General features: G+C 53.7%; 11 protein-coding genes across 11 annotated transcripts; 2 read left to right on the plus strand and 9 right to left on the minus strand.

Annotated features, from left to right (window-relative positions):
• Positions 1–116: 116 nt before the first annotated feature.
• On the minus strand, positions 117–966 carry GLOTRDRAFT_113194 (uncharacterized protein). Its single transcript, XM_007862784.1, has 4 exons — positions 866–966; positions 688–813; positions 480–630; positions 117–426 (listed from the first exon to the last, which is right to left on the minus strand). Exons 1-4 carry the CDS (start codon positions 942–944, stop codon positions 315–317), a joined length of 468 nt encoding a protein of 155 aa, XP_007860975.1. The 5' UTR covers positions 945–966; the 3' UTR covers positions 117–314.
• Positions 967–1,484: 518 nt separating this feature from the next.
• On the plus strand, positions 1,485–4,116 carry GLOTRDRAFT_68379 (uncharacterized protein; the record flags this gene model as incomplete). The annotated part of the gene is made up of 5 exons (XM_007862785.1): positions 1,485–2,068; positions 2,120–2,373; positions 2,428–3,656; positions 3,710–3,823; positions 3,882–4,116. Exons 1-5 carry the CDS (start codon positions 1,612–1,614, stop codon positions 4,114–4,116), a joined length of 2,289 nt encoding a protein of 762 aa, XP_007860976.1. The 5' UTR covers positions 1,485–1,611.
• On the minus strand, positions 3,640–5,276 carry GLOTRDRAFT_135259 (uncharacterized protein; the record flags this gene model as incomplete). The annotated part of the gene is made up of 7 exons (XM_007862786.1): positions 3,640–3,656; positions 3,710–3,823; positions 3,882–4,495; positions 4,551–4,698; positions 4,757–5,047; positions 5,102–5,146; positions 5,198–5,276. 5 exons carry the CDS (start codon positions 5,274–5,276, stop codon positions 4,384–4,386), a joined length of 675 nt encoding a protein of 224 aa, XP_007860977.1. The 3' UTR covers positions 3,640–3,656; positions 3,710–3,823; positions 3,882–4,383.
• Positions 5,277–5,971: 695 nt separating this feature from the next.
• GLOTRDRAFT_68384 (high-affinity methionine permease) lies at positions 5,972–7,931 on the minus strand. The gene is made up of 5 exons (XM_007862787.1): positions 7,721–7,931; positions 7,431–7,662; positions 7,135–7,371; positions 6,518–7,082; positions 5,972–6,458 (listed from the first exon to the last, which is right to left on the minus strand). Exons 1-5 carry the CDS (start codon positions 7,864–7,866, stop codon positions 6,067–6,069), a joined length of 1,572 nt encoding a protein of 523 aa, XP_007860978.1. The 5' UTR covers positions 7,867–7,931; the 3' UTR covers positions 5,972–6,066.
• Positions 7,932–10,129: 2,198 nt separating this feature from the next.
• On the plus strand, positions 10,130–11,399 carry GLOTRDRAFT_52927 (ribulose-5-phosphate 3-epimerase). The gene is made up of 8 exons (XM_007862184.1): positions 10,130–10,282; positions 10,339–10,351; positions 10,413–10,438; positions 10,494–10,576; positions 10,632–10,692; positions 10,747–10,890; positions 10,946–11,077; positions 11,136–11,399. Exons 1-8 carry the CDS (start codon positions 10,177–10,179, stop codon positions 11,261–11,263), a joined length of 693 nt encoding a protein of 230 aa, XP_007860375.1. The 5' UTR covers positions 10,130–10,176; the 3' UTR covers positions 11,264–11,399.
• An 11-nt stretch (positions 11,400–11,410) lies between these two features.
• GLOTRDRAFT_113198 (glycosyltransferase family 32 protein) lies at positions 11,411–14,321 on the minus strand. Its single transcript, XM_007862788.1, has 5 exons — positions 13,803–14,321; positions 13,503–13,747; positions 12,189–13,447; positions 12,029–12,136; positions 11,411–11,979 (listed from the first exon to the last, which is right to left on the minus strand). Exons 1-5 carry the CDS (start codon positions 14,242–14,244, stop codon positions 11,757–11,759), a joined length of 2,277 nt encoding a protein of 758 aa, XP_007860979.1. The 5' UTR covers positions 14,245–14,321; the 3' UTR covers positions 11,411–11,756.
• Positions 14,322–14,505: 184 nt separating this feature from the next.
• Positions 14,506–17,122, minus strand: GLOTRDRAFT_113199 (pyruvate kinase). Its single transcript, XM_007862789.1, has 14 exons — positions 16,837–17,122; positions 16,762–16,783; positions 16,647–16,706; positions 16,514–16,588; positions 16,424–16,464; positions 16,321–16,365; positions 16,169–16,258; positions 16,062–16,113; positions 15,551–16,011; positions 15,485–15,493; positions 15,316–15,433; positions 15,031–15,264; positions 14,864–14,970; positions 14,506–14,805 (listed from the first exon to the last, which is right to left on the minus strand). Exons 1-14 carry the CDS (start codon positions 16,942–16,944, stop codon positions 14,623–14,625), a joined length of 1,605 nt encoding a protein of 534 aa, XP_007860980.1. The 5' UTR covers positions 16,945–17,122; the 3' UTR covers positions 14,506–14,622.
• A 218-nt stretch (positions 17,123–17,340) lies between these two features.
• On the minus strand, positions 17,341–19,777 carry GLOTRDRAFT_52937 (uncharacterized protein). Its single transcript, XM_007862185.1, has 4 exons — positions 19,666–19,777; positions 18,952–19,572; positions 18,428–18,805; positions 17,341–18,369 (listed from the first exon to the last, which is right to left on the minus strand). The coding sequence occupies exons 1-4, from the start codon at positions 19,700–19,702 to the stop codon at positions 17,597–17,599; spliced, it is 1,809 nt and encodes a 602-aa protein (XP_007860376.1). The 5' UTR covers positions 19,703–19,777; the 3' UTR covers positions 17,341–17,596.
• A 607-nt stretch (positions 19,778–20,384) lies between these two features.
• GLOTRDRAFT_113201 (uncharacterized protein) lies at positions 20,385–21,457 on the minus strand. Its single transcript, XM_007862790.1, has 2 exons — positions 20,882–21,457; positions 20,385–20,821 (listed from the first exon to the last, which is right to left on the minus strand). Exons 1-2 carry the CDS (start codon positions 21,327–21,329, stop codon positions 20,568–20,570), a joined length of 702 nt encoding a protein of 233 aa, XP_007860981.1. The 5' UTR covers positions 21,330–21,457; the 3' UTR covers positions 20,385–20,567.
• A 195-nt stretch (positions 21,458–21,652) lies between these two features.
• On the minus strand, positions 21,653–25,106 carry GLOTRDRAFT_109046 (uncharacterized protein). The gene is made up of 4 exons (XM_007862791.1): positions 24,474–25,106; positions 24,128–24,420; positions 23,936–24,072; positions 21,653–23,882 (listed from the first exon to the last, which is right to left on the minus strand). The coding sequence occupies exons 1-4, from the start codon at positions 24,878–24,880 to the stop codon at positions 22,023–22,025; spliced, it is 2,697 nt and encodes an 898-aa protein (XP_007860982.1). The 5' UTR covers positions 24,881–25,106; the 3' UTR covers positions 21,653–22,022.
• Positions 25,107–25,347: 241 nt separating this feature from the next.
• GLOTRDRAFT_135267 (uncharacterized protein) lies at positions 25,348–27,228 on the minus strand. Its single transcript, XM_007862792.1, has 3 exons — positions 26,956–27,228; positions 26,018–26,904; positions 25,348–25,960 (listed from the first exon to the last, which is right to left on the minus strand). Exons 2-3 carry the CDS (start codon positions 26,889–26,891, stop codon positions 25,434–25,436), a joined length of 1,401 nt encoding a protein of 466 aa, XP_007860983.1. The 5' UTR covers positions 26,892–26,904; positions 26,956–27,228; the 3' UTR covers positions 25,348–25,433.
• Between the last annotated feature and the right edge of the window lie 50 nt (positions 27,229–27,278).

The following is a 27,278-nucleotide window of genomic DNA, read 5'->3' on the forward strand; positions in this document are numbered from 1 at the left end:
AACTCGCAAGCTACGCGAGCCCCCTCACTCATTCAAAGTGTGCCATACAGGCCAGAAGGTCCAGATCCATGACCTGGACGGCACCTAGATTTTATGCACAGCGCCCAGCCGGAAGTCGACGTTCATCGTGACGCATTCCATGCAATATGTGCATCGCTATGTATTGTCATTATATGCGGGTACGTGCGTATAATCAAACTATTAGATGCCTGAAGATCGAAAGTCCTACAGATACAGATATAAATGATCTCCTCATTTACGGGAGCGGGAAACCGGAACGAGCGAATATGGGAAACACCCTGGTGACGGTGCGATCACCAAATAACGCAGGCACCTGCAGCGATGCCCCCAGCTACGGTGACGAGGCCCGTGAGCAACTGTGTGGACATGGTCCAAGCTTTCACGTCCAAAGCTGCGCTGGACGAACTAAAGGCTTTCGATCAGTTACAGCTGGATACACGGGATACCACGCTACTCACGTTGCACTTTGGTATACAGATGCGATGTCGCCGGTAGCGACTGTCCATACTGAGCCAAGTGTAGACGTGACTTTGCCGTATTCACTGGGAGCCAAGGTGATGGCAGCACCACCGGCGGAAGTAACAATGGTGTATGCATGGCCACCAGCGGCTGGAAGGAAAACATGAGTAAGGTAAGCACGCCATAGCGAGAGAATGTGGGACGTACATGTTACGGTCTCGAACACGCCATTGCCGATGCTCGTAAAGTCTCCGGCGAGCGAAGTTGCTCCCGAGGCGATAGTGCCAGCAAGGGACGTTGCATCGGAAACGACAGAATCGATGTACGAGCCGGCTGGGAAGCGGGCATCAGCGACCGAACATGTCAAGGTGCAGTAGATGCTCACCTTGACGCTCCTCGAGTACTGCAGCGCTCGCCCCGACGACGGCAATGGCGGTGAGAAGGAAAGACTTGACGGCGACCATGATGAGGAAAAAAGGTTGAAAGTGGGTGGATCAGACGGGGAGGGTCAAGAGGGAAACGGGGGTGGGGAGCACAATTTATCTAATCGGGTACGCGGGAGGCATGGTGATCGGGGCGGAGTGCGCAGGCGGCTGTGCAGATACGCGTGACGTCACGCGGCCATGCAGCACGCCACCAAAACCTGGTGTTTCGCTCCAGGTCGCACTGCTGCTGATGCATGATGCATCGCGGGGTCGTTGCTTGGAGCGTAGTACAAGACCGACAAGTTGACTAGGAGAATGTAGAACGTATCGTGCAGTATCACGTCTATAGTGGACTTGTGCTCCTAACCTGAGAGCAACACAGCTTTGCGAAGTTTTGGCACAGCCGTCCACGACTTGTCAGCACTTGTGAAAAATGCAAATGTAGGAGTACAGTCCCTCCGAGGCCAATTGATGCGCAGTCGATGTCCGGCATAGAGCATGGTTTGTGGAAAGCATCCGGTCCGCGACGTGCAAAGCGGACGCGACTTGGGAGTTGGAGGCAGTTGGGCAGTGTACAGCCGCTTGACACGGCGTTTCTTTGCAACATACGACTTGCCGTAATTTTCGTCTATAGGCAAAGTCTCACCGTCTGCTGGCAACTTCTGTCCTTCGATGCAACATTTACAATAGTCGCCAGTGTTCCAGTATGCCGTCCATCTCCATTCCCCCGCCCCGCATGAGCATCCGTCTTGGCGACCGCGCGCGTCCTTCGAATGGCCTCCCAATATACTCCAACTCAGCCGTAGAGGAGAAACGGCGACGGCACGGTACTGCGCCTCTGTTCATCATTAGATCTGTCCCTATACCTGGCGTTTCGACGCGTAGACTCAGGATACCCGTCCTAAATCCCCTTCGACTGCAGCAGTGCAACTTACCCCGACCGCTACATAGACCCTGGCTGGTCCTGTCTTGCTTAGCCCTATTCCTAATTATATTGACTATATTCCCGACATCGCGGCGCCGGTGGGATCTCGAAGAGAAGCAGAGACAGTGGAAAGATGCTTCCCCGTTCGCGTCCACAACCCTAGTGTTCAAGCGGGAGGACTTGAAGCGCATATGGGGGTGGGAGATACAGAGCGGTCATTATCCGAGCGGCCACAAACGTGAGTGCCCAGCCTCGTATCTAACTTCCGTCTTATGCTGACCACCTGAAGTTCCAAAGGAACTTGACTTCCTCACCACGCCCGTCAACCCGGCGTACCCTCCAAACTTCAAAAAGGCGGACTGGGCCAAGCCCGACCGATTCCGCTCACCCGTCATCGTCAACACAAAAGGTATCGGTCCCAACCGCAATTATGTGGACGTGCAGGCTCGATTCCCCGACGTCGGATACCCACCGCGACCAATACCGGGCAGTATCGCCGACCTGGATGTGATCATGGCGCACTGCGATTTCTCAGAGAACAAGGTGCGCATATAATCTACGGGAAACGCATGTTCGAACTTACACTCCGTCCCGCAGTACGTCCGCGACTGCCTGGAAGTGCTCCGCATCGGCGCAGGACTGGACAACCAGGCTAGATTACGAAGGGGAAACATCGACGAATGGAAATATATTTATGTAGAAGAAGGCAACGTGCATTGGGATCTGAACATAACCGAGCCACCGCACATGGGCAAGGACGCCGTCATCTCCTCGGAGCGGAACCCTTCCGCAGAACTGAGTAAAAAGCGGGGCGTCGACTGGGAACCCCGTCCGAACCTGCGCCCCGCACCGAAATACGAGCCCTACCATACCCTCTCCTCCCCCTGCGACCCCGAGAACCCGCGCGTCTTCCACATGTTCTGGGCCGGCGACTTCACCGACAAGCCCTACATGTCCCTCCTCTCCTTCCTCTTCACGCAGAACCTCGGGCTGCACCTCCCAGAAACGCACACGGAGACGCACGTCTGCCGCCCCCAGTTGTGGATGTGGATCAACCCCGGGCCCGCGGCGTCCGTGCCCAACGAGCACGCGCGGCGCGACATGTTCGACAAGCTGCGCGCGAACCCGTGGTCCGCGCCGTTCCTGCACCCGCGCTTCCGCGACGCGATCCAGTTCAAGATGTGGAATACGACGGAGCAGCTCGACGCGGTGCCCGAGCTCAGGGATGACTGGCGCGCGCGGCGCGACTCGCTGTTCAACTCGGGCGGGCATGTGTACAACGTGCCCATCGAGGAGCAGCAGCAACCGTTCAGCCATGAGGACGGCGCAGAGGGGGAGGAAAGCGAAGGGGACGCGGCTGGGAAAGAAAAAGAGAAGGAGAAGCAGCGTAAGAAGGACATGAAGGACCGCGTGGGGTCCCAGTCCCCCGAGGAAAAGGATGGGCTGTCAACCATCCTCTCGGATATGGCGCGCTTCGTGCTCTGCCATCGGTTCGGGGGCATATACCTTGACGCAGACACTATCCTGCTCCGAGACTGGGAGGAGCTCTGGGGATGGCACGGTGCCTTTGCGTACCGCTGGTCGCGATTGAAAAAGTACAATACGGCCGTGCTCAAGATGGGAAAGGGCTCGGCGCTGGGCACCTTCCTCCTGAGGACGGCGGTGAAGAACGGCTTTGATTTCCACCCGATGACGATATCGGATTATACCAAGGACGCTTATCTAGAGGAGCTGCTGTTGCGTCTGCCTGATGCATTATTCGACTCCGCGTGGCTGAACACTGAGAACTATCAAAATGAGCGACCGCCACAGCCATATTTCGAGAGGTAAGGTGCAACATGCGCGATCGGGTCCGCCGTGTTGATGTTCGATGATGCAGCTTCCGAGATTTCTTCTCTACACCACAACAGCAGAATGCTCAACCGGGTGCTGTCGGCTTTCACGGTTTCTTCAAGGGTGCCTATTCATACCACTACCATGGAAGTGACTTCTGGTCAGTGAACTTTGTGATTGGTCTCCTGCGTTGTCGTTAACTCACCATCATTTATCAGGTCCTGGCCTTTCGACCCTGCTCGAAACTGGCCAGACCTCGGCCCTCGCTTTGATTCATCAGAGAGGGCCGCACGGTCGTCTGCCGCAGTAGCTAAACATTTCGAAGAGGACAGGGAGGATATGGTGTCCGATGACAAGCGGGACTTGGACTGGAGCACAGTCATCCTGAGGACGTTCGAGGCCTACATTCGCGGCGAGCGGCCGAATATGTACGGAGAGTGGTTGACGTGGTAGGCTGGCGTACCACGATGGACTATTAGGGTTTGATGCACTCACGGACTATCAATGCAACGCACGGACGCTCGTAGACGTCGTATATAGTACTCTAATCACCGGCAGTCACATCGGAAGGAGCAATACAGTATATAGTATTACATAGCATCTACATACATAGTTCTAACGGTCATCTATGAGGCATTTCACTCGTCGAGGGGCCGAGAAAACAAGATGGTGTACAGCTGACAGGGTCTGGTGCGTCGAAGGTGTTTGTCCAGACTGAATTCAGAATACAACCCATGCCCCAGTCATAATGCCGCCGATAACAGCGACCATGCCTGTGAGCAAGGGCGTAGACATCGTAAACGACGCAAGCCCCAAAGCAGCATTCTGGGACCTGCAATGCATGGATTAGAGAGACGCCATTTAGAAGCAAATAAAAGGGGGCTGACTGAGTATTGGATCCGCTGGCGGCTGCCACGTTGCCACTGGCTACGGTGTAGGTGGCACCAGCAAAAGTGGTCGTCCTTCCGCTTGCTGCGAGGGTGATAGCTTCGCCGCCTCTGGATGTTACGACAGTATAGGCTTGTCCTTCTGCGGCTAGGTTTGTTCACGTACTGTCAGCATGGAGACAATGTTCGCCACAATATAGACATACAGGTCACGGTCTCGTACACCCCGTTAGCAAAGCTACTAGCGTCGGTGTACACGCTGCCGGCGAACGAAGAGGCATCCGTATAAACGCTCCCAGCGAAGGAAGTCGCGGCGGTGTAGATACTCCCAGCAGCGGAGGTCGCTTCGGAGGCAACGCTTCCATCCCAGGATGTGGCTTCCGAGTACACGCTGCCTTGCCAGGACGTGGCTTCCGAGTAGACACTGTTGGCCAGTGAGGTCGCCTGACTGTATGCGCTGGCTGCGAGCGACGTCGCGAGTGAGGCAGCGCTCGCAGCTGTTCGCGCAGTTTCCATTAGATTATATCAGAAAATAGCATTCACACCTTCACCTTCAGACGTTGCAACGGAAACTGCAGAGTCTATGCTGCTCTGCACTATACCGGCCATTAGCAATGTCCAGACGTCCGTGTATGATAAATACTGACATTGACGTTCCTCAACTGCCGCAGCACTAGCGCCCGCAAGAACGAGAAGTGGGCACAGTATGGTCTTGACTGCAATCATTCTTGTGAGAGGCTGGATGAAGGGACCACGGACTCGGAGGGAGACAAGGCGGGTTTCGTCCGCACCCTTATATACGGTCTCGGAGCCCGTGCATCATGTATGGAACACTGCGAGATTGACGGGTCCGAGCTGGAGGAGAGATAGGGCGGTGCGCCATGAATTTGTAGGTTTTGTACGGCAGCCACGCATCCCGCAGTTGATTCCCTGACAGTGTGGCTCGGACGCATCCTAAAATTAGCAATACGCCTTCCTTATGCGGTAGGGATCAGCCTCACTATACGCCTTGGTCCTCATTCACTCCACCGGCCAGCCACAGCGTTTGCTTTGATGTTTTCTTCATGGCAGGGTTCCATGTCATGTCCGTGACTCGGGAACCCGCATGCTGCAGCAGGTCATTAATATTAATCATTGACTGTTGGTCAGATAGCCGTCTCGGCCACAGATCGCCATTGGAGTTTCCTCACTCGAGCCGTCGAAGACTCGAAGGAATGTAGTATGCGGACGAGATAGGAACTTCACTTTCCTCAACTTTACCAGCGGCACGTACGCATATTTTTACTGATTTGCAGCAGCAGACAAAGGTCCATGATCTCGCAGTGAACCAGGAACGAGACGTGCTGGCCACTCCCCGGGTTCATGTCGTTGCAGCTCACCTGACGTCTGGCTTGTCCGCGAGGAATATCATCTCCTGTCAGGAAGCCGTGTTGGTCGAATACATTATCTTCTCTATTAAACCGTCCGCTAGTAATTACATCGTCGCGCATAATTTATTCCAGCCACCCGAAGGCAATCAATGCTCTTTTTTCTCCTTCACAAATATACTCCTCGTCCAGCCATCGTCGCCGACGTACACCTCTTTCTTGAGCGTGTACCCGCCCCACCATGGTAAGAGCTTCGCCCAGATGAGCCAGTACACACCCCCGGCGAGAATGATGCCCGTCCCGACGACACAATGCAGCCAGTACGGTAGGCTCTTGTAGATATTTTGATCGGGCGTTTCTGGAGGGACGTACGGCGCTATGGCAAGGTAAATATTGCTGAGGCCGAAGAAGATGGTGACGGGTAGAGTTGCCTTGAATGGAGGGTGCCAATTGTAGGCTTCGCGGTGCAGGTAGAGATGGACGAGAGCACCGGCCACGAAGATGTTGACGATGGACAGCGGGTAGCTGATGACGTTGAGGACTGTCCGATGCAATTAGCACATTTACCACGGCTCGCGCGTAATGATACAGCGGACTTACTAAAGTTGTAGGCATCCCCGGGTGGAGGTGCGAGCATGATGATGATCGAGACAAGCCAGTGCTCAAACAAGCCAGCAAATGGTGCATCAAATGGCTTGTTACTGGCGAAGAAGCTCGAGAAGGGCAGGATGCCCTCACGCCCTAGCTCCTGCACGAGACGGCCCTGAGAGAAGATGACCGAGAGCACATTGCCGAACGCTGACAACGCTACGAAGACGCTGAGCGCGCGGTCTGCCTTCGGCCCGAAGACGTTACGGAAGAAAGACGCAGCCAGGATACGTCCACTGCTGGCAATTTCCTCACGAGGGACGGCCGCAAAGTATGCGATGTTCGCCAACATGTATATGATCCCGACGCATATGATCGCAATGGGAGCAGCAATCTTGATGGTTCGCACCGGGTTCTTCATCTCCGACATGGCGTAGTTCGCGTTGCTGTAGCCGATGTAACTCCAGATGACATTGTACAGGGCTGTCACAACGCCATACGCCGAGCCTGTTGTGCCTTCGAAGGCGTTGGAGAAATTGTCGGGCTTGTCAGTTTGGAGAGCTCCGCCCAGCGCTGCCTTCAACGTAGTTAGTATCCAATGTTTTCAAAGTAGGGAGAGAGAAACGAACCCATCCAGCCACAATAATAATGAGCAGGATGATAAGCTTGATCACCCCGAGGACGTTCAGAAGCCGGAGACCCCACTTCAGAGCCAGACCGTGGATCAGGAAGGCTACGGTGACACAGGCGAGGCCAATGCCACGCTGATTCCAGCGGTTAACTTCTACGTCCGCGGCGTGCAGGATGTACTCCCCGAAGGCTACGGAATTTGAGCCAGCCCAGCCAAGAAGCATGACATAGCCAGTCTGAGGAAATAGACCTTTACTCAATGATTGTATGTATTAAAGGACGCAGTCGTACTCACGTAGAAACCTGTGGCTAGGAACTTGGGCTTGGTGTAGACGTATTCAAGGTAATTTTTCTCTCCGCCGTTCCGCGGCAGACCGGTTCCGAATTCCAAGTAGACGGCCATACCAGCAGCAGCAATGAGCATCCCAGCGACCCAGATGAACAAAGCCAGGCCGACGCTCCCACTAAGTGCCACAATGCTGCTGGGGGTACTGAAGATACCTGTACCGACCATACGATTGAAAATTCTAGGAATAATTAGCCTCGGGTCACATTGGATTTGCCACACGGAAGCGTGTTACTCACAAGAATATAGCGCTGACCAGACCGATCTGACGTCTGGATTCGCTCGTGAGGTACAGCGATTCTGCAGACTCGCTGTCCGCATATTCACCTTTAGGACGCGCGTGGACGTCAACAAGATCAGCCTTGTCCTTCACCTCAGTGACCATGATGAAGATGGGAGCAGTCGATCAACTGTACTCGGCGATTTCAGACGCAGGGATGTGTGGCCACCAACATATAGTAAAAATTTGAGTCTTGGAATCTTCTCGCCATATTTCGCAATGCTTCTGTATAAGGCGTCATCGGCTTCCCATATGGCTGGTACCTCCCCAGACACGGTACTCGCGCAACGGATCATAGACAACCCCTGGAGGCCTGGGGCTACCATTGGAGCGGGGGTGGCCAGAGCTATCCAAGTTGCCCGAGCAATTCTCCAGTGCACTACTGTTTTGTGGACTGCCAAGAAACATCTCACTGGATGGACAGCGGATTTCATGTACACTCCCGTTAGCGCTCCTCAGAAATTGTTCCGGTGCGAGTCCAATGTCAGGGCTCCGGGATTTGCACCCTATTCCGATGCAACAGAAGAAGTTCACCCGCGAGCCGGAACTCGATCAACTGTTTCCGTGGTAGTGTCGGACGGTTCCTCTACAGTGCTGTGACATTCAGGTACCTCCTCCGCGGTGACATGGTCAACATAAAGACCAGAACGAACTCGGATTTGTTACCTTGCGACTAGCAAGGTCTCTGCTTGTCGGGAATTGAGCCATCAAAACTGTATTTGTTTATATTTGTTTGTGGCGTGTGCATTGTTGTTTCGCACCAAGTGAGACACTGAGAGTCGGCAAATGCCTGCCAGCCAAATGTCCGTGTGACCGTGATTGTCACACGCGCATCGTTTCGCGCCACAGGCCGTTCTGCTCTGCCAACCTCGGACTAAATGATCTATTCCTGCACAATAAAGAGAAACTTTGATACTTTATACAGCTGGTATAATATCTACAGTAGTATTGTTGTAATATATGCAACAAAGAGAATTATTAAATGGCTAAAAAGCGCAATATGGTAGTCATGAATTAGTATTCCTCTTACCCTGAGGCCTCATACCCTGGGTCTGTATTATCTGTAGAAGCTGCCATAAAATTAAAAGGATAGCCTTCAGAATACCTCTTAACTGCTTTGATTAGAACATCAATTTTGTCTGCCTTCTTGGTTACTTTTGACTTGATGGGTACCAGCCTCTTGTCCTTAGCTATCCCTGCCTTGATCTCCATTTGCCGGTGCTTCCAGAAGGGAGGTGTTCTATCAAAACACGTCAAAAACGCGTTACCTTGCAACTAGCAAGGTCTCTGCTTGTCGGAAATTGAGCCATCAAAACTGTATTTGTTTATATCTGTTTGTGGCATGTGCATTGTTTCACACTTCTATCACTGCCATTGATTCAGTATCTTTGTTCTTGTCTCTGGAAGTCTCTCACTGCCTTAGTGTTGCCAGGCACTGGCAAGGATGCCAGACATTGAGAATTCGATTATTGAAACTTAATTGATTTGTGATTGTTTGTGGCAACACATCCAGTGGAATGCTCATGCTCCTTGCTACCATTTTATGCTTCAAACAGCTTGAAATCTTTGACCTTAGGATGGTATGATGTTACAGTGCCTTGCATAAGAAACTGAACATCGCATTTCTGCACACATTGTTTGCCCACACCAAATATACCCTTTTCGGGTATTGGTGAATGTGCGGCAAAGACCCATCGAGAGGGAGGTAGCTAGGCACACAGCTGGGGGCAGAGTATAATAATTTACAGCCCTTAGTATAGTTTTAGAATATACATTTCATGCATTCTCTGAAGCCTTTCGAGCCCTTTCGGGGCGTCTGCGAGTCCTTGCCCAGCAAACGGTCTCGCGAGAGGCCTTCCAGACCTACCCGAAAAGGGTATATTTGGCGGGAACAAACAACGTGGGGGAAATGCGAGTTTCTTATGCAAGGCACTGTACTATAGACACGCAGAGAAAGAGGACTGACAGCCATTTGCAGATCGATAGGCCCACTTTTTGAGAATCATTTACGGTCGGACCACGTCGGACAAGCAATTTCAAGTCCCCGAGAGACAGAAATCAGACCATCTGGACTTCTCTACCTTCTTCCGACGTCCCTGGCACCCACTCCGACCCACTCCGACTATACGTGGTTTTCTGAATTGATGGTCTATCGATCTGCAAGCGGCTGGAAGCAAGAGTCAAGTCGCAAGGTATACGGCCGGCGATAGCCGGCGCTTCTCGAGTTTAGAAGCAGTACCAGACTGCAAGAGGACAAGCCATCCGGGTTTTCAGTCTAAGAGGCAATTACTAAATATAGCGCGTGAGGTCACGGATTCGGATTAGGCTTACAAGATCATCGCGTCCAGAGATTTCCTCGACTTGTACTTTCCTCAACAGCTCCTGTACATAACTTTCTTGACTGACAGCTGCGCTATGCCTCGCGCAATCATATCCCCGTCCGTGCTTGCCTCCGATTTTGGCCAGCTTACCGCAGAATGCAAGAGGATGATCAAGGGCGGCGCGGAATGGCTTCACATGGGTGCGCACTCTCACCAGCAGATCTACATGTCCCAGTGGATTGAATATTTTTTACAGATGTCATGGACGGGTGAATATCCTGCGCATTGCATGCCCTTGGAAGACCTCGCTGATCAAGGCACACACCACAGCCATTTCGTGCCTAATATCACCATGGGTGGGGTCCATTCGCCTAATTCCACCGATCTATGTCGTGCTGAACGTGAGTACAGGGGCCCCGGTCCTGTCCTGCGTACACAAGGGCGTACCCGGCATCTTCATGGACTGCCATATGATGGTCGCCCAGCCTGAGAAGGTTAGACATCCTCCGTCATTGCGGTTCACCTGGCTGATCTCCTCCCGCGTCACAGTGGGTGAATGACATAGCAGACGCCGGAGGCTCGCTGTACTGCTTCCACCTCGAAGCTACATGTCAGTATCCGTGGAGCGCGCTAGATGTAACATGAACTGAGCAGACTGCCTCAGCTGATCCATTATCCCTCATCAAGGCCATTCATGACCGGAACATGAAAGCTGGCGTGGCCATATCGCCCGACACCCCCTCAACAGCTATAACCGACGCGGTTGGCGAGGCAGCCGATATGCTCCTGGTCATGACTGTCTACCCTGGTACGTCCTTTCGTCGGCCTCATATTACTCGGTGCTATATTTATTCCTTATGTAGGACGCGGCGGCCAGAAATTCCTGGATCGCTGCGTTCCGAAGGTCGCCGAGCTGCGCAAGCGCTTCCCGAACAAAGACATCGAAGTCGATGGGGGCGTCGGACCCAAGACGATTGCTCCTTGTGCGGAAGCAGGTGAGCGGCCGTGCCTTTCTCGCGCTCCTCAAGTTCGTTGAAATTGATATCTCCCCAGGTAGCAATGTCATCGTTGCAGGGACTGCCATATTCGGGGCCGAGAAGCCTGAGGAGGTCATTGCGACGCTCAAATCTGCTGTCAACACCGCGCAAGCGAGGATCGCCCGAGAGTCGCAGCCTCAGTGACTACTCGCATCAGACTTGTAGCATCACCAGTACAATTAAAGGAAACAATAAGTATCAATTGTACAATCAGACAATGTCGACACTCCTAGATTTTTAGTTGGATATATCCTGCGATACCAAGGAGCATGAATACGTGAATATTCTTGTGGAAAGGTGTGATCATACTGCCATTGGCTTACCGTCCGTCGACCAGTGTCCTATGACAAGTCGAGGAGTGTCGTATTATACCTACAGACGTCCCAGAAACTACGGTATATGTCCAAACCCATACGAAGGTAAAGAATCCCAAGACCGCAGAGAAGAGCATTTGACCGTAACGACAGTTCCATCATAGTATTAGCAGGATCCGTTTTATTAATACCTGATAAAGAAGTTGAAAGTCTAGATAAACACTAAGGACAAAGTCCCGACGTGAGCCTGTACACGCTGCGCACCATCGGAGTCACCCGCCCGAGATCCCTGTCGTACACGAAACCCCTCCGCAACGGACTTATCACCACTGTATCCATTCGCCATACATGTTTGGCCGCTCTCCCCGGATATATGATTCGAATGTCCTCTTCAAGACAGTGGCCCAGTCCAAGTCTCGCTTGTCGTCCGCAACCAGCTCCTCCTTGTCATCATCTGCTTCGACAGCCGCACGAGCGATCCGCTCCGTAGCGGCGAACCGCGGACCCAAGTCCGGCCAGTTCCGTGATGGATCGAAGGGCTTCCACCTGCGGAATGTTAACAAGGCAATTCAGCTGTACTTAAAGGGCCACATACCAGAAATTATGGAAGTGATATGAGAAAGCACCCTTGAAGAAGCCATCAAATCCGAGAGCCGCTGGAGAGGCACTGTTCTGCTGAGGAGTGTCGAAGAAGTCCGCGAAACTGCGTATGATGTGAGAACGACTGAGACAATGGTCTAACCGGGGCGACTTACTCAGTGAAGTAGGGCTGTGGAGGACGGTCACGCTGGAACCATTCAGTGTTCAACCATGCAGAGTCAAACAAGGCGTCCGGTAGGCGGAGAAGTAGTTCCTCCAAATACGCGTCTTTCGTGTACCGGGAGACAGTCATCGGATGGAAGTCAAGCCCATTCTTGAGAGCGGTCCGGAACAGGAAAGTGCCCAAGGCAGAATTCTTGTTCATCTTAAGCACCGCAGTATTGTACTTTTCCAGGCGCGACCACCTATAGGCGAATGCACCATGCCACCCCCACAGTTCCTCCCAGTCCCGGAGGAAAATAGTATCGGCATCCAGATAGATACCTCCGAAACGATGACATAAGACGAATCGTGCCATGTCAGATAAAATAACAGACATTCGGTCGTAAGTGTCGGGGGATTGCGACCCAAGACGGTGAAGAGGATCATCAGGATTTGTCTCTTCGCCGGTAGGTGCAGCCTTGGCGGCTGCGGTATCATCTCCAGAGGATTCGGTAAGTTCCTCCGAGGTCGTCTCTTGTGCTTTCTCAGCTTTCTCCTTCTCCTCCGCTGGTACGTTGACAATTACCCCGCCTGAATTAAATAATGTATCGCGCATCGCACGCCATTCTTCCTTCAACTCAGGAACGCCGTCCAGTTGCTCAGTAGTGTTCCACAGCTTGAATTGGATAACGTCTTTAAACCGCGGGTGCAAGAAGGGAGCAGCCCACGGATTCGCTTGCAGCTGGTCATACATGTCTTTGCGTGCATTGGGGTTTGGCACAGAAGCAGCTGGACCAGGGTTAATCCAGAGCCAGAACTGCGGTCGGCATACCTTGGGGTCGGGGCGGTCCTCAGGGAGATGTATCCCAACATTCTGCGTGAAGAGGAAAGACAGTAACGCAAGATACGGCTTGTCAGTGAACGCCCCGGCCCAGAACATGTGGAAGATACGAGGGTTTTCATCGTCACAAGGGGATTGAAGTTGATTGAAGGGCTCATACTTCAAGGGTGGACGGAGCTCCGGGCGAGGCTCCCATTCAGCACCTCGTTTCTTCGTAAGTTCTGAGCTAGAGTCCTGTTCCGATGCAGACAGATGCCCCCGGACGGCGTCCTTCCCCATATGCGGAGTTTCTGTCGTCACGTTCAATGCCCAGTTCACCTCCCCTTGTTCAGCGTAGATATACTTCCATTCATCCATCTTGCCCCGTCTTAGCCTTGCCTGATTATCCAAACCAGCACCAAGCCGAAGCACTTCAAGACAATCCCGTACGAACTACAGAGTAAGTTCTATCAGTATTTGGAGGCGCAAGGCCAATGCTGAGTCGCACCTTCTTCTTGGAGAAATCACAATGCTCCATGATTGTGTCCAAATCCGCAACACTCCCTGGTATAGGTCGTGGCGGATACGCCACATTCGGTGGACGGCTCTGGATGTCCAAGTATACGCGCTTGGGTCCAATGCCCTGCGTATTCGTAACAAACGGTGGTCGAAAGCGTAAGGGAATCGTGGGCGCCTTCTTAGGGGGTAGGGCAGGGTTAATAGGTGTCGTCGTAAATCCTATCTGTTCAGGAACTGAAGCAGACGTATAAGCGCCAGCTAGAGAGAGCGACTTTATACGGGAACGCACTTTTGCGACTGCTAGGGAAATGACCACTCAAGATCTCCCACTCCCATATCCGCTGCAAGTCTTCCCGCTTGAACACCAACGTCGACGTCGGGCCCTGGAATGGCGTAGGCCATTGCTTTTCTTGTGAGCCCCAGCGCTTTGCTAACGCGAAGGTCGCGTATATCATTGCGAACAGGGCCAGGCATAATAGCATCGGCCCTCTCTTCCGACCAGGGCGCAAGCCGCATTGCTGTAAACGGGCTGGGTTGATAGTAGGCACTCGAAGTCTTCGTGTGGGCACCCCGGGTATAGGCAGGGAAATAAACGTTATGAGAGAACCGCTTGGATGTCGGTGCAGCTTCTCTTGCACGGCGGACGAATAGACAGGGAGACCGTTCGACATGCGCGGCTTGCTTGTACCATTGACACGGGGCGGAGAGGGGAAGAACGAAGACGAGGCCATACCGAAAGCCACGGTTTATGAAGGATGCGCCGCCAGCGCAGTACACGTCGAGGACGGTCAGCCGTAGCTGCGAGCCGTGATGGAAAAGTCGAGATTACTACCAATGGTAATACCAAGACAGTGCCAAACGCGTACGTGTAGTCGTGGGAAACCTCCCCAGGCGCCTGAAATCCGTTGTGCATGTCGGCCGGACACGGGACTCATGGACTTCCTGTGCGGGACGGGTATAAAAGTCAACCCATGTTCAATGCAATGTGGTTCCTTTCCTCCCGCAAGCAGTCTGCGCGCAAAGGGTCTTATTCTATGGTTATCAAGTACAAGGGGCAACGCGCGATACAGACACAAGCAGCCACTATTTTGTACACCCGACTTCTGCGTCTAGTTCGCTCCCAAAGGCTGCATCTCCAGGTCGGCCTCATCCGTAGGGACAGACAGGATACGGAGGGTGTTGGTGTGGCCCAATCCTCCTTTCCAGCCCTGGACGGCGACGACAGTGGTACCCTTCTTGATGATCTTCAAGTCGAGGGCACTCTTCAGGCCGAACCGGATGCGGTTGTCGACCTGGAGGTACGAGATAATCAACATGCAGCTAGCGGGAAGATCTGCCAGGGTCACTCACGTCAGTCTGCCATTGGTGGCTTTGGATGCCCCTGGGCTCAGAGTACCAGCACGGGTACACTCCCCGGTACAGGTGCATCTGACGCGCAGTCTGCTCGTTTCGAGTAACTGAAATCCATGGTACGTAAGCAGCCAACCCACGGCATAACGGCAAGCGTATATACGCACCCATAATGATCGGTGCGTTCGGGCGGTACTTGGCTACATAACGAGCAGTGGAACCGCTAGTCGAGAGCACAATGATAGCACTGGCATTCTGCTCAGACGCGGCAGCAACCGCGGCGATCGCCACTGTCTCAGGGGTAGCAGTCGGGCGCGGCTGGGCATCCCTCAACTCGTCGTGGAGAGGAGGGTAACAGATGGCAGATTCAGCCAACAGGCAGGTCTCCGCCATCATAAGGACTACGACACGAGTTCAGCATGACAAGCGACCACCAGACGCTGCGTACTTACCAGACTGGACGGGGTATGATCCCTTGGCGGTCTCTCCGGACAACATGACACAGTCAGCACCGTCCAGGACGGCGTTCGCGACGTCACTGACTTCTGCGCGAGTGGGCCTCGGGTTGTACTAGGGAGATCAGGTCATCATGAGGTGAGTAGACAACATCATCTCACTTACTGTCATCGACTGAGAAAAAAGGGAGAACATGAGAACTGGGCACACGAGGGTAGGAATGTGACATACCTCCAGCATCTGCGTGGCGACAATGACGGGCTTGCCAACCATGTTGCATTTGGCGATCATCATCTTTTGTGCCAGGAAGACTTGACTCGCGGGGATCTCGATACCAAGGTCACCGCGAGCAACCATGACACCATCGGTCTCCGCTAAGATTTCATCGAAATTGGCGACCCCCTGCTCGTTCTCGATCTTCACGATGATCTTGATATTGGCTCCCTCAGGCCCGAGGACTTCACGGATATCCTTCACGTCTTGAGCACGGCGGATGAAAGACGCAAAGATCATGTCGACACCGTTCTTCACACCGAACTGCAAGTCATTCTTATCCTTCGTGGAGAGCGCAGGAAGATCGACCTCCGTCTTCGGGAGATTGACACCCTTGCGAGAAGAAAGAGTGCCGTTGTTGATGGCGCGCACGCGTACATTGGGGCCGTCAATAGACAGGACCAACAACGACAAGATACCTAGTACGCAGGTGAGTTTGATACAGCTTCCATGTATGAAGTTATGTTACCATCGTCGACGTAGATAAGCTTGCCAGGAGCAGTCACTTTCGGCAGGTTTGCCTAATGTCCTCAGTCATGACTAATTCCTGCAACGCACATAACTATGGTAACTCACATAGTCGACATACAGGACTTTGTCGTCACAGGCTTCGGCATACTTGGCCTCAGTCGAGACGATGAACTCATGGCCTGCTTTGATGGCGATCTACAAGGAGACCCGGCAATCTTAATCAATACAAAACTCCCGACATAGCAGAGGTAACTCACGTCCATGCCGTCCCTCATCAAACCCGTCCGGATCTCCGGTCCTTTCTGTGATTATCGAATGACCATTAGACAAAGAGGACGAATAATGAGGCCTTCAACGAACAGTATCCAAAGCGATGGCAACGGGACGACCTCCAGGGCGGGCTTCCACGAAAGTCAGCATAGAACAAAAGGCAGAACATGTCCTACCCACATGCCACCATCTTGCGCGTGTTGTCGATGACACTCTGATGGTACTCGTAGGAGCCATGAGAGAAGTTCATGCGCACTACACCATCCGGATTAACACCGTCCCCATCCATTATCAACTGATTGAGGTTGCTCACCGATATTGACGCCGGCCTGCGCGAGTTGAGCCAAGCTCTCTACGCTGTTAGTCTTCGGCCCTACATACAACTATCAGTCACGTCTCTCCCCATGTCTGTCGCGTAATTGCAGTACCAATAGTAGCAATAATGCCAGTCTACATCCGTCTACATCAGCCTCCGTACTACGCATCGAAAAGAGAGCACCAACTTTGCGGTGGAACTTGGTGTCCTCCGAAGGCAATGGCACATTGGCGGTGTTCAGGCTGCCCAGCCATTCTATCCTCGACGTAATGTTTCCGCGAGAGACTTTAGACATTTTTGCTTCTGAGGTAGGATAGACTGGTGGACAACTACACGAGGAGGAAGAGGGAGTGGCCGAATCAGCTTTATATGGTCGGCGGTGGCGCTAGAGAGGCAAATAAAATAGAAATGCAACGACCGATGGGTTCGCGGACAAGCTTCACTGCCCAGCTTATCGATGAAACTTGGTATTTATGTGAAATGAAAGAGTGCAACCAATTGGTATACGCACATTCTAGCGTGGTCGTGCGTGGATCAGCCCAGGCTGAGCTTGTGCCGTCCCACCAAGCGACTCCGTATTGCTTTTTATATTCGGCGGCGCGGCGGGTTCTCCGTGTGGATGTCGGCCCAGTCATCATGCTCTCAGGTTATAAAGCGGCGTCGATAGGTCCTAGATCGGAACTGAACACCTGAAGATTTCGACAAGGCAACTTCATTGGTCATTCGTCGATACAGGCTCGAAATACATCTTCAGCGGTGAGTAATAGACAAGCAAACCTTATGAACAACTAGCACATGGACGCCCAATAGAAGAGACAACAACCCCATTATTACAAGTGTAGACAGTGGAGACACAAGCTGCTGACGACGGACCGATACCACAGAACTGATATCCAAAAAAATCTGGAAGCGAAAGAGCAAACCCGGACCGCATATTTACAATGCCCTCAGAGGACTCGCAGCGCCCAACCGTGCGTTGAGCCCTCAACAGCCTGAGCAGCAGCTAACCAGTTGGAATCCATCTGAGCCCCGCTCCCATTGGAGCCATTGGTAAGACCGCCAATGTCTATGCTCTGGAAGATATTCTCGACCGTGACAGTCCTCCCGGAATGATAGCCGACACCGTCATACGACCGAATGAACAACAATGGCAGGCTCCGACCAGAAATCTGAGCAGACAAGGGCCCAACCGGCCTGTCATTCGAGGGACCCGACGACGAGTCGCCTGCTCGTTGGTTATCGTCACTTTTGGGCGGCGCAGCATCCTCCTCCAGAGCCTTGATGATCTCCGGAATAGGAGGCATTTCCACGACGACAATCGTGTGCACGGGCCCCGACGGAATGAATCGGGGAGGAGCAACAAAGATCGGCTCAGACGAACTGGAACCATCTTGAGGCAACATAGGCGGGTGAGGCGGCTGCGGCGGGTGCGAAGGAGTCAATGTATGCACGAAAGGCGAGATGGCCGTCAAGGGCCCCGGAGGCGTCGCTTGGTACACACGCTGACGGAGTGGACCTAGGTTCCCAAGGTAAACATCCAACGGGGTTTGCATCCTTGTCTTCGGATGCTCATAGAAGAAGTTTGACACCGTCAGATCCATACTGCGATTCTGGTGACGGTAGGTAGGCGCGGTAAACAGGGTGGGAAACGGAGTTATCGGCATTTCTGGGATATTGCTATTCTGCCCGAAGGCATCGAAGAAGGTATACTGGAACTTCGCTTGATCGAACACATGTCAGTCCCACTTGTAGTATACGGTACAATGAAAAGCACATACAGATTCCAACGATGGTCCAACACAAATAGTCGTCAACTTCATCTGAGATAACACGTACGCCATCCTTAAGTTCATCGCGGATGCGAGGTGACGAGAACACTAGAGGATGTGTTCCGGCTTGTTGTGACATGCCAGGCGCCGGAGGCGCAACCACGCCCGGCGTCCCAGGCATGGGTCCGGCAGCTGACAGATAATGCCGGGAGCCATCGGGGTTCACTCTTTGCAATGCAATCTTCTGCATTTGACTGACAGGACCTCCATCGTCCGCGATGATCCTACCCTTGTCGACTTTACGGATCAAAAGCGGTGATGTCGAAATGCCCGAATTCGTATCAGACAATATGACCTCCGAACCGTAAGTGACCGGCTGGGGACCACCTGTGGAAGTAGCGGCAAGTTCATAAACGTGAGTATCGGAAAGCGATCGATTCCAGGGTCACGTGAACACGTACCCATAGCAGGCGCGTCCGGAGGACGTCGCACTACATTGACATTGAAGGCAGACCAGGATATATTGCTCGCACATAACGAGCCGTGGTCAATCGTCATATATTTCGTGCGTACAGTTTGGGAATTGATCCGGTTGAACAAGGAAACAGGACCACCTGCCAAGATACACGAGGAGATATTGCGCGTCTTCGCGGTCTTTTTCGAAGGCTTGGAGATGATCGTGACGGGCGCGGAGTCAAATGAAGCCCATGTGCGCCCACTGGGAGGTTCACCGCCCTCAGGCGTGAGGGAGGGAGGAGGGGGTTCGGCGATGTCAAGAGACAATTGGAAGCTCTTCGCTTTCGCCGTGCCCGTGACATGTAGGAACTTGAAACTGGCGGTCATGTTATTGTCCAGGGGTGCTTTCTGCTCGAAGGATCGAGTCCCATCCTCAGAAACGACCGCCATCGACAATTGCTGATTGCGCATTTGCCATACCGGTCCCTCGATGTGAACGACGGGAGGCGGGCAAAGGAAGCGCTTCTCGCTACCATATGACTTCTGGGCGACCGCAGCGTGGAGGCAGACCACAGTGGTCATGGGCACGACGCGTCCTGGATCCTGCAAAACGTGATTTCGTACGACGCGACGGATCTTCTGATGCGGATCCTCCGCGTCAGCATCATCCAGCTTTCGCTTTCCGGTTGTCTGAGGTGCTCGCGTTAACTGAACTGGTTGTCCATGTGGCGGATACCGAAACTGCCCGATACTTACCGAGACGGACGGGGGAGGAGCGGATCCATGCTGACTGGGCATGACCATGGGCGAAGAACTCCAAGGCGGCATCTGGACGCCACCAGTGCTCGGTGGCTTCTTGGAAGATGCTAAGATGGACTGCAGTGATGCGTTCGGATCTGAACTCGACCCAGAAGGGTTGATTGGAGGAGGAATGGGGGCGTGCTGGGAGGGAACCGATTGGTGCTGGTTGGGGGTGTTGCTGGGATGCGCATTTTGAGGAACCTGGGTCGAGTTATGGTTGGAAACATGGGTGGACGGAGAAGCAGAGATAGCGTTTACGAGCAAGTTCAAATTTGCCTGCGCCGGCGACGCCGAGCGCGACGACTGCTGAGGATTCTGGGGCGGGGCAAGCTGGCCGCGGGGGTCGGCGGTAGCAGCGGAGGCCATTGGAGAAAGAGAAGAGGAGTTAGCAGGGAGGGGATGGACTGTCCTCATTATTTCCCGCGTAGGGGAGAGCAAACTGTGGGAATGGGACTGTGTGAGTGGGAAGAAAACGAGTCCCACGTGCATACCCGTGAGAGCACCCGGCCTTTATACGCCCGCGACCCCGAGCGACGCACCCGGTTCCGGGGTCCCCGGAGTGTTCCGCGACCCCGTCTTACGGCACCCATCATCCCATTTCTGCTCCCCCAGTGCAATTCGTGCCAGAGATTGCTCTCCTGCTGCCACCGTGTCCGAATGCTGACGCGGGTCGGGAGGTACTTCGCATGCCTGCCTTGCTACCAGCGCTGCGGTAGAACTGCGGTGTGCGGTTACTAAAGCTCTTCTGACATACAGCCTAGATATACAGTTCTTCCAAAGTCGTATCATGTCATACAGGTCATAACAATTATCCGTACACGTTACCCAGTTTTATGAAGTGCGACAGCTTCCAACAGAAAGCCACCCTATTCCAGAACCGAAACCAACTTCTTCAAGCCCATAGCCATCGAGAAAGTGATGAGACCCATCTAGCAGACCGCGGCTCCTCGACCCCGCTCTCTGGGAGGAAGAGCTCCCCAAGTTTGTAGTCTTCGGCTTTTTTCGCGTCTGGCACGCTGTATGCACACCGAAGGGCGCGCAGCCCGTTGTACAGGGCATCATCGTTCTCAGGCTGGTCACCGGTATAAGGGGAGAGCAGATGCTGCTCGTCGAGCCTAGACTGAGCATCACCAACAAACATGTTGCCTATCAGATACAAGCCGACTCCGTTAATAGCACTCAGACCGAATATATATGGTCACTTACCAAGGTGCAGAATCCCGAGTTTATCTTCTTCCTGGAGCACCTTCTTCGCCTGTTCTTCGAGTTCGAACTCGAGGTCTTTCGGCGTCGCAGGTACCGAGGACTCCCCCTCCGAGTCCACTGGGGAGAACAGCGGATACCTGCTGTGTTGCGCCGCGTGGCTCTCCTTCTCGGGCTCCGCACGATGCAACCAGCTCCATTCCTCGTCCTCCTCGGACAGGGCGCTCACATGGGCGGGGAAGAAGCCACCCATATTGAACGGGTCCTCTTCTCGAGGTGTCTCGAGGGGTGAGCGAAGCGGACTGGACACGGTTGTTGATGCCAGTCGCTGCTTGCTGCGACGAGGAGCCCTCCGGGGACCAATGGGCGGGGTCATGGTACCGGCATCGCGAACAACGAGCCCCGACGGAATCTCGAGAGTTGGAGCGGACTTTGAGCGTATTATCGACATGGCGGAGAGTTTTGGAACTGGGCTGTCTGAACCGGTGCAGTCTTATAGAAAGGCGTGTGGATACGTGACGTGCACCAAGGCCGAGTGTTCTTGGACGCTTGACTGCAGCAGAGCGAGACGCTCCGCCCATAGTCGCGATCGAATCTAGCTCCCAGCCTCGCCCCAATGAAAACTAGCTTCCCCCAATCTTCGCACAGTTGAAACTCCGCGGCGCGTCCTCCTCTCAATTAAACGCGTCTGTGGCGTCGAGAACGCGTTCTCGATCGCGTCTTGTGACGTCCGATCTAGATCTCATGCTGTCAGCATTCCCTCTAGTCTTAAAAGCAGTCGCAGCAACAACTCGCATTGGCATACTCATGAAACCGACAGTCGCAGAGCACGTCGCCGTGATCGTAACTGATGCGCGTGTTCTTTGTGTCTACGAGCACAAAATGAGAAGAAAGAAAAGACGGAGGAAGGAACGGAGGTGATGGAGGAGGGGCGGATTGAAGATTACATGATGCTATTCTATAAGTCCAACGTCCAAAGTGTAGTCCGTGACAAGAACAAAAGCTATGAATTACTCCATGTGTGTCTGATGATGGCAACGATGCGAAACAAATTGCACATGAACGAGGCGCATCGATGCGGCGCCCTGATGGTACACATTAGGCCGATTATACGCACTGCAGGTGGTCAGCTGCTATGAGCGTCTCAGTTTGGAGGAGTCCGAGGGACGTTGGACCTCCTCCTATCTTGTCCTGGATGTCCGGGATCGCGTGACCGAGGGACAGTGCCAGGGAAAGGCACCCCATCACCCTCCGACCTGAAAGCTCTCGAGTCGCGTCTTGATCCTCCTGGCGCAGGACGACCCTTGTCAGCTTCCTGTTGGTATTTCTGCCAGTCCTCGACCTTCATTGTCGACAGTCGCTTGGACGAAGGGGGAGTCACAGCGAGTTGAGCGAGTCGGTCTCCACTGAGACTCCTAGAACGGTCGTGCTTCTTGGGACCCTCGGGGGATTTATCTTCAGAACGACGTCGACGGTGCTCTTTCTCAGCCAACTCCTTGGCCTTTTCCGCCTGGCGTCTCGCAACGGCCTCCTTCTCGATGGCCTTTGCCCTCTCCCACTTCGCCTTCGCTTCCGCGAGCTCTGCCTCCTGCTTCGCAGCTTCCGTGAGAGGTGCCTGCAGGTCCCTGAGCTTCTCTCGGTGCCTCTCGGTAAGTTCCTCAAAGGTGATAACGCGAGGAGCGCTGGGCCGCTGAGGTTCAGGAGCCACGACCGGTGGAGACTTCCTCGGAGGCAAGATTGTGACAGCGGCTGCCGGCGGAGAGATAGGTGGAGGAACGCCTGAGCTGGCCTTCTTATGATGCGCCTTAGTCATAGGTGGTGTAGGTTGGCGTAGCTCTCCGAAGTAATCAGCCCTGGCAGGTGAAGACCGGCCTGCGGAAGGGTGGGAACCCCCGCTAGATGAGGGCGGAACGCCCATTTCCCCCATCTCAATCATGCTCTCGACTCGTTGACGACGCGCAAGCGCCTCAGCGACGGCGGGCGGTACCGCGATTCTAGGCGTCGGGCTAATAGGTGTCGTGGCGATAGGAGGTGTAACACCGGAAGGCGGCTGCAAGAGCTTCCTATCTCGAACATAGGAATCCCAGTCGTCTTCCCGAAGAGGAGCACTGATGGGGCGACCGATAGCTTCCGCTGGTTGCGGCGAAGAACGGAAGAGGCTGGACAATTCCATAGACTGGACTCTCGAGCGAGGATCTGGCTGGCGAGGAGGCCGAAGGTGGGTCGCATCAGCAAGGATAGACGAACCCATATTTAATCCCGCAGAGAAGGAAGGATGGCGAGAACGTGACTCGGAGGAGGACGAAGGAGCCGGAGTTCCACTTTTGAGCGCGTCGATCGATCGCCGAATAGTCTGAATTTCCGAAAGCAACTCTTCCTTGCGTTTCAGTTCTTCGATCTCGCTATCCTTCAGCTTGGAGGTAGAAGGTCCATCCTCGGCTATAAAACTCTTGGGAACTTCTTCCTCGATATCCGCACCGAGATCAAGGGTGGGGAGAACACCAGGGCTTTGGCGGCCGGCTGCTCTCTTCAGCTCATCCTCCGAAGGGGGAGCCGCGAAGAAATCAGAAACACCGGAATGATACCTCTGCCTGGTGCCATTCACCAGAGTAAAGGTCGAACCACGTAGCTCTGCGGAACTCGGCGTGGCGGGAATATCCACATCCTTCATCAAGGGCATTCCGGAGAAATTACTGTCATGCCTGCCATGCTTTGTGAGTGTGGGATGTTCACGCTCCCATTCCCCGCGTTCCTTGTCGATCTCGGCAAAGCGCTCCGCCGCTCTCATCTCCTCCTCTTCGTCCCGTCGTTTCTGCTCTTCTTGGATCTCTTTGAGCTTCCGCTTGAGAATCTTAATCATGCGGAACTGCACTGCGATACCCATCAGAGCTACAGCGCCCATGAGACCAAGCTCTATTTGCATGACTTGAGTGACCGGGAATGCAATATGATCGGCCACAAATCTCGGGAAGAGGCTGTCGAACCCAAGGTTCCACATATAAAACTGTAATAAGAGCTTAGATACTTGCTGCTGATGGAAACATTACAAACACGGACCTCTTTGAGATTTGCGGTGGTGAAGCAGTCAATGCCGAGCATGAATGAAGTCGAACCGACAAATGCCGTGGATATGAGTAATATGTGATAGTGTAACTTGGGAATAGTGCACAACACAAATCCTATGACACCGGCAGCTGCAAGCCCAGATTTATAAGATGGGGCACTGATAATGATGGCAGGAAGGCGCACCAATGTACATGATCCAGCGATACCCTATTGGGCCGATGAGACCACCATTCCTGAAACACTGGACCCAGAGAGCGAAGGCAAAGCCTCCCCAGGCGCCAATGAAGTACCTGGTAGCCTTCCAGAAAAATATCGTGACAGCACCACCTGCTACGCCTGCGACAATCGACGCGAGAAGGAACATTCCCCGCACGGTCTTGGAAGGGGGATGTATGGCCGCTAGCACTCCAAACCGTGTGATAAGGACAAAGCACACCAAGGCAAGTGTGTAGAAGCCGATCAAAAAGAATGACGTCCTGACGGCGGATGAGCATGTATGCCAGCGATGTATCAATCTCTGACAACTCACCAGCGGTTCCTATGCCCCAGGAATGCAGTGGGAATACCCGTTAAGATGAGGATACCGCCCAGAATACCGAATGCCGGGTCGATTACGGTCGCCAACTGTGAAGGATCAGACGTAGCTGTCGCCGAGGTCGTAGCATTTGCAGCAGCAGAGGACGTAGGAGTAACAGTGACGTTGATAGCGAGGGTAATGGGTACGGCGGTGGTGATGGGGATATTCTGGTTGCCCGAGTGCGTCGTGTACGTCGTCGTGATAGAGGTCGTAACATAACTAAGGGTAATGTTTCCGGTAGGAGTGGGCGTCGTGGAAGCGGACGAGTTGGAGGACTGCGCGGAGACGAGGGCGATCGTGGAAAGCCAGGCGAACAGGACGCCCAGGAGGAACGTGTGCGTGGCGACGCGCGCCGCCATGGTGGAAAACGAACACCTAGGCTGGTGAAGAAGAAAGGGAATAAAATAAGGGAAAGAGAGGATTATATGGCAGAGCAGGACGCGAGAGCGAGCATGGGGTCAGCCGCTGCTTGCGGCAGTGAGTTCCTTGTGATGGAACGCGGGAGAACCGCTTCACTCGTGCTAGAATGTCCGCTTATCGCGACTCAACCCGAACCCTCAGAACCGGGCTGCAGGTGCTGGTGTCAACGGCCGCGACAACGCTCGGAAACTGCTGAGAGCTCGCAGGGAACACGCGCTCGAGAAAGTCAAGCCAAGGGTTCAGACTTGACAACCGACGAACCGTGTACTTATAACCGAGTCTATGTATATCGTGACAGCCACGGGCTGGTCAAGCCGAGAGTGGAGGTCGGCAGCCGTATGTAAGTACTCATGTTCAATAGATACCCTCTGATGAGTCCCACCTCTTGTCCTTGTCAACGAGGTCATGACGTCTGAAGGAACAAGAGGGCGTCCAAGATCAGTCGCTGAGTTCCTGCGTGATGGCCTGCGCGACATCACCCTAGCAAGACATTCAATCAAAGTGCTCGAATTTAACAGGAACGATTCCTATCTCCTTCAGAACAACCGCCATCCTCTTCGGATCATCCTGTACGATCTTCTTCCCGTCAGGCCGTACAACCTCCCGCCGATCCTCCACCACTGTCACCACCTTACCGCTGCGTCCAAACCGTCCAGTCCGACCAGCAACATGCAGGTAGGTATCGACTCTGCGCCCTTCGGGAACACCGAGCACGAAGACGTGAGATAGTTCGGGCAGGTCTAAGCCCCTAGTAGAAGCCCAGGTTGAGACCAAAAGAACGGGGTTGTCCACAGGAGCGCCCGGGCTGTTATTCAACAATTGCTTGCGCCCCTGATCCTCCGCGAAAAGATCCAGCCCCTGGGCATTCACGCCGAGCTGCTGTAACTCGAAGACTGCCCGTTTCACTGACCCTACAGCCGGCAAGACCAGCAATGCCAACCGGGGCACGTCGAGTGCGAACGCAGCAGCCACAGCTTCCAGTAAGGCGGGATCAAAGGGGGAAGGCGTAGATGTGAACTCTGCGAAACAGATATGGTTAGCTCTCTCAAAGTCCTGCATAATTATAGCACACTCACTCTTCCTAAGTTCGCTATCCAGCTTAGGTTGGAAAATCTCATCCGCGTCGTCGTCGCTTATTGGAAAGGCTTCCTCGGAGGATTCGGGGCCACTTCGGACGTCATCTGGTGATTCCGCCTGAGCTTCCACGGCGCCTTCGATATTCTTGATCCGGCCCTCCTGAGATACCACTAGGACGCAGTGAGACAGTGATGGGGAGTGTCCATTATCGTCACTGCCAGAGCCAGTATCTGCCGTAGACGATCCCGTCACCTTTATTACCTCGCCTTGGAACCAGCCACTCTGCAGGACTTCGTTCTGGTACGAGACTCGGAATGTCGCACTCGTCATTACGAGTTGTGGACTGCGTCCGGCCGTGCAACCACTAGACGATTCCACAGACCCGCGCCTGCGGTCATAAATGAAGTTGAGCAGTTCGCGCGTAGGCCCGGGGTGCTTCCGGATATTCTTCAGAACCTTATCCCGTTTGTAAGTTGACGCATTTCTGGGTACCGCGTCGATCAGGTAGTCAACTTCGTCTACCACAACCGTTGATAACGAGTCCAGTTGCAGGGCTGCCCTGTCTTCGTTGAAGACTTCTTGAACAGCCTGAGGCGTTCCTACAAGAACGTGAGGCGGACTTCCGTGTAACTGCGAGATCTGATCTTTGACAGGCACTGCCGCGCCGCGAACGAGCATTTGGACAACACTGGGGAGATGAGGACGCTTTGGGGACTTCTTCACAATACTCTCAATCCAGTGGTACAGTTGGTATGCTAGATCGCGGTGGGGGACAAGTACTAGGGAGGTGATCGCGGCAGGTGTGGTCTTATCCCGGAATACGCCTTCACTCTTGACTGCAGGGACGCGGGGTTTGCTCAGCAAGGCCAGCATGAGCCCAAATGACCTTGTTATAATATTAAGCCGAATCCAGAAACAGCGAGTAAAGATCACATACTTTCCCGTACCGGTATCATCCTTTAAGAGAACATCTTTTCCACTCAGGATTGCAGGTACAAATTCACTTTGGATTTGGGTAGGATTCCGAACCTTCGGAAACGCAGCCTGCAATGCTTTCACAATAATGGGATGGACACCAATGTCTTCGAATGTCAAGTCCCGCCTTGCATGTCCGGAGTTACCGTAGGTCCTGATGGGAGCCCACTGGTGGGGCAACGTCCTACAATATTGCACTCCAGAGACTCGTAGAAGCTGAGATACTTGACGAACGATCGTGCGTGAGGAGAGTTGCATACCCACGTGGGCGACGTGGTGAGCTTC

Source organism: Gloeophyllum trabeum (genome assembly GCF_000344685.1).
Source record: "Gloeophyllum trabeum ATCC 11539 unplaced genomic scaffold GLOTRscaffold_00001, whole genome shotgun sequence".
NCBI classification, from domain to species: Eukaryota; Fungi; Basidiomycota; class Agaricomycetes; order Gloeophyllales; family Gloeophyllaceae; genus Gloeophyllum; species Gloeophyllum trabeum.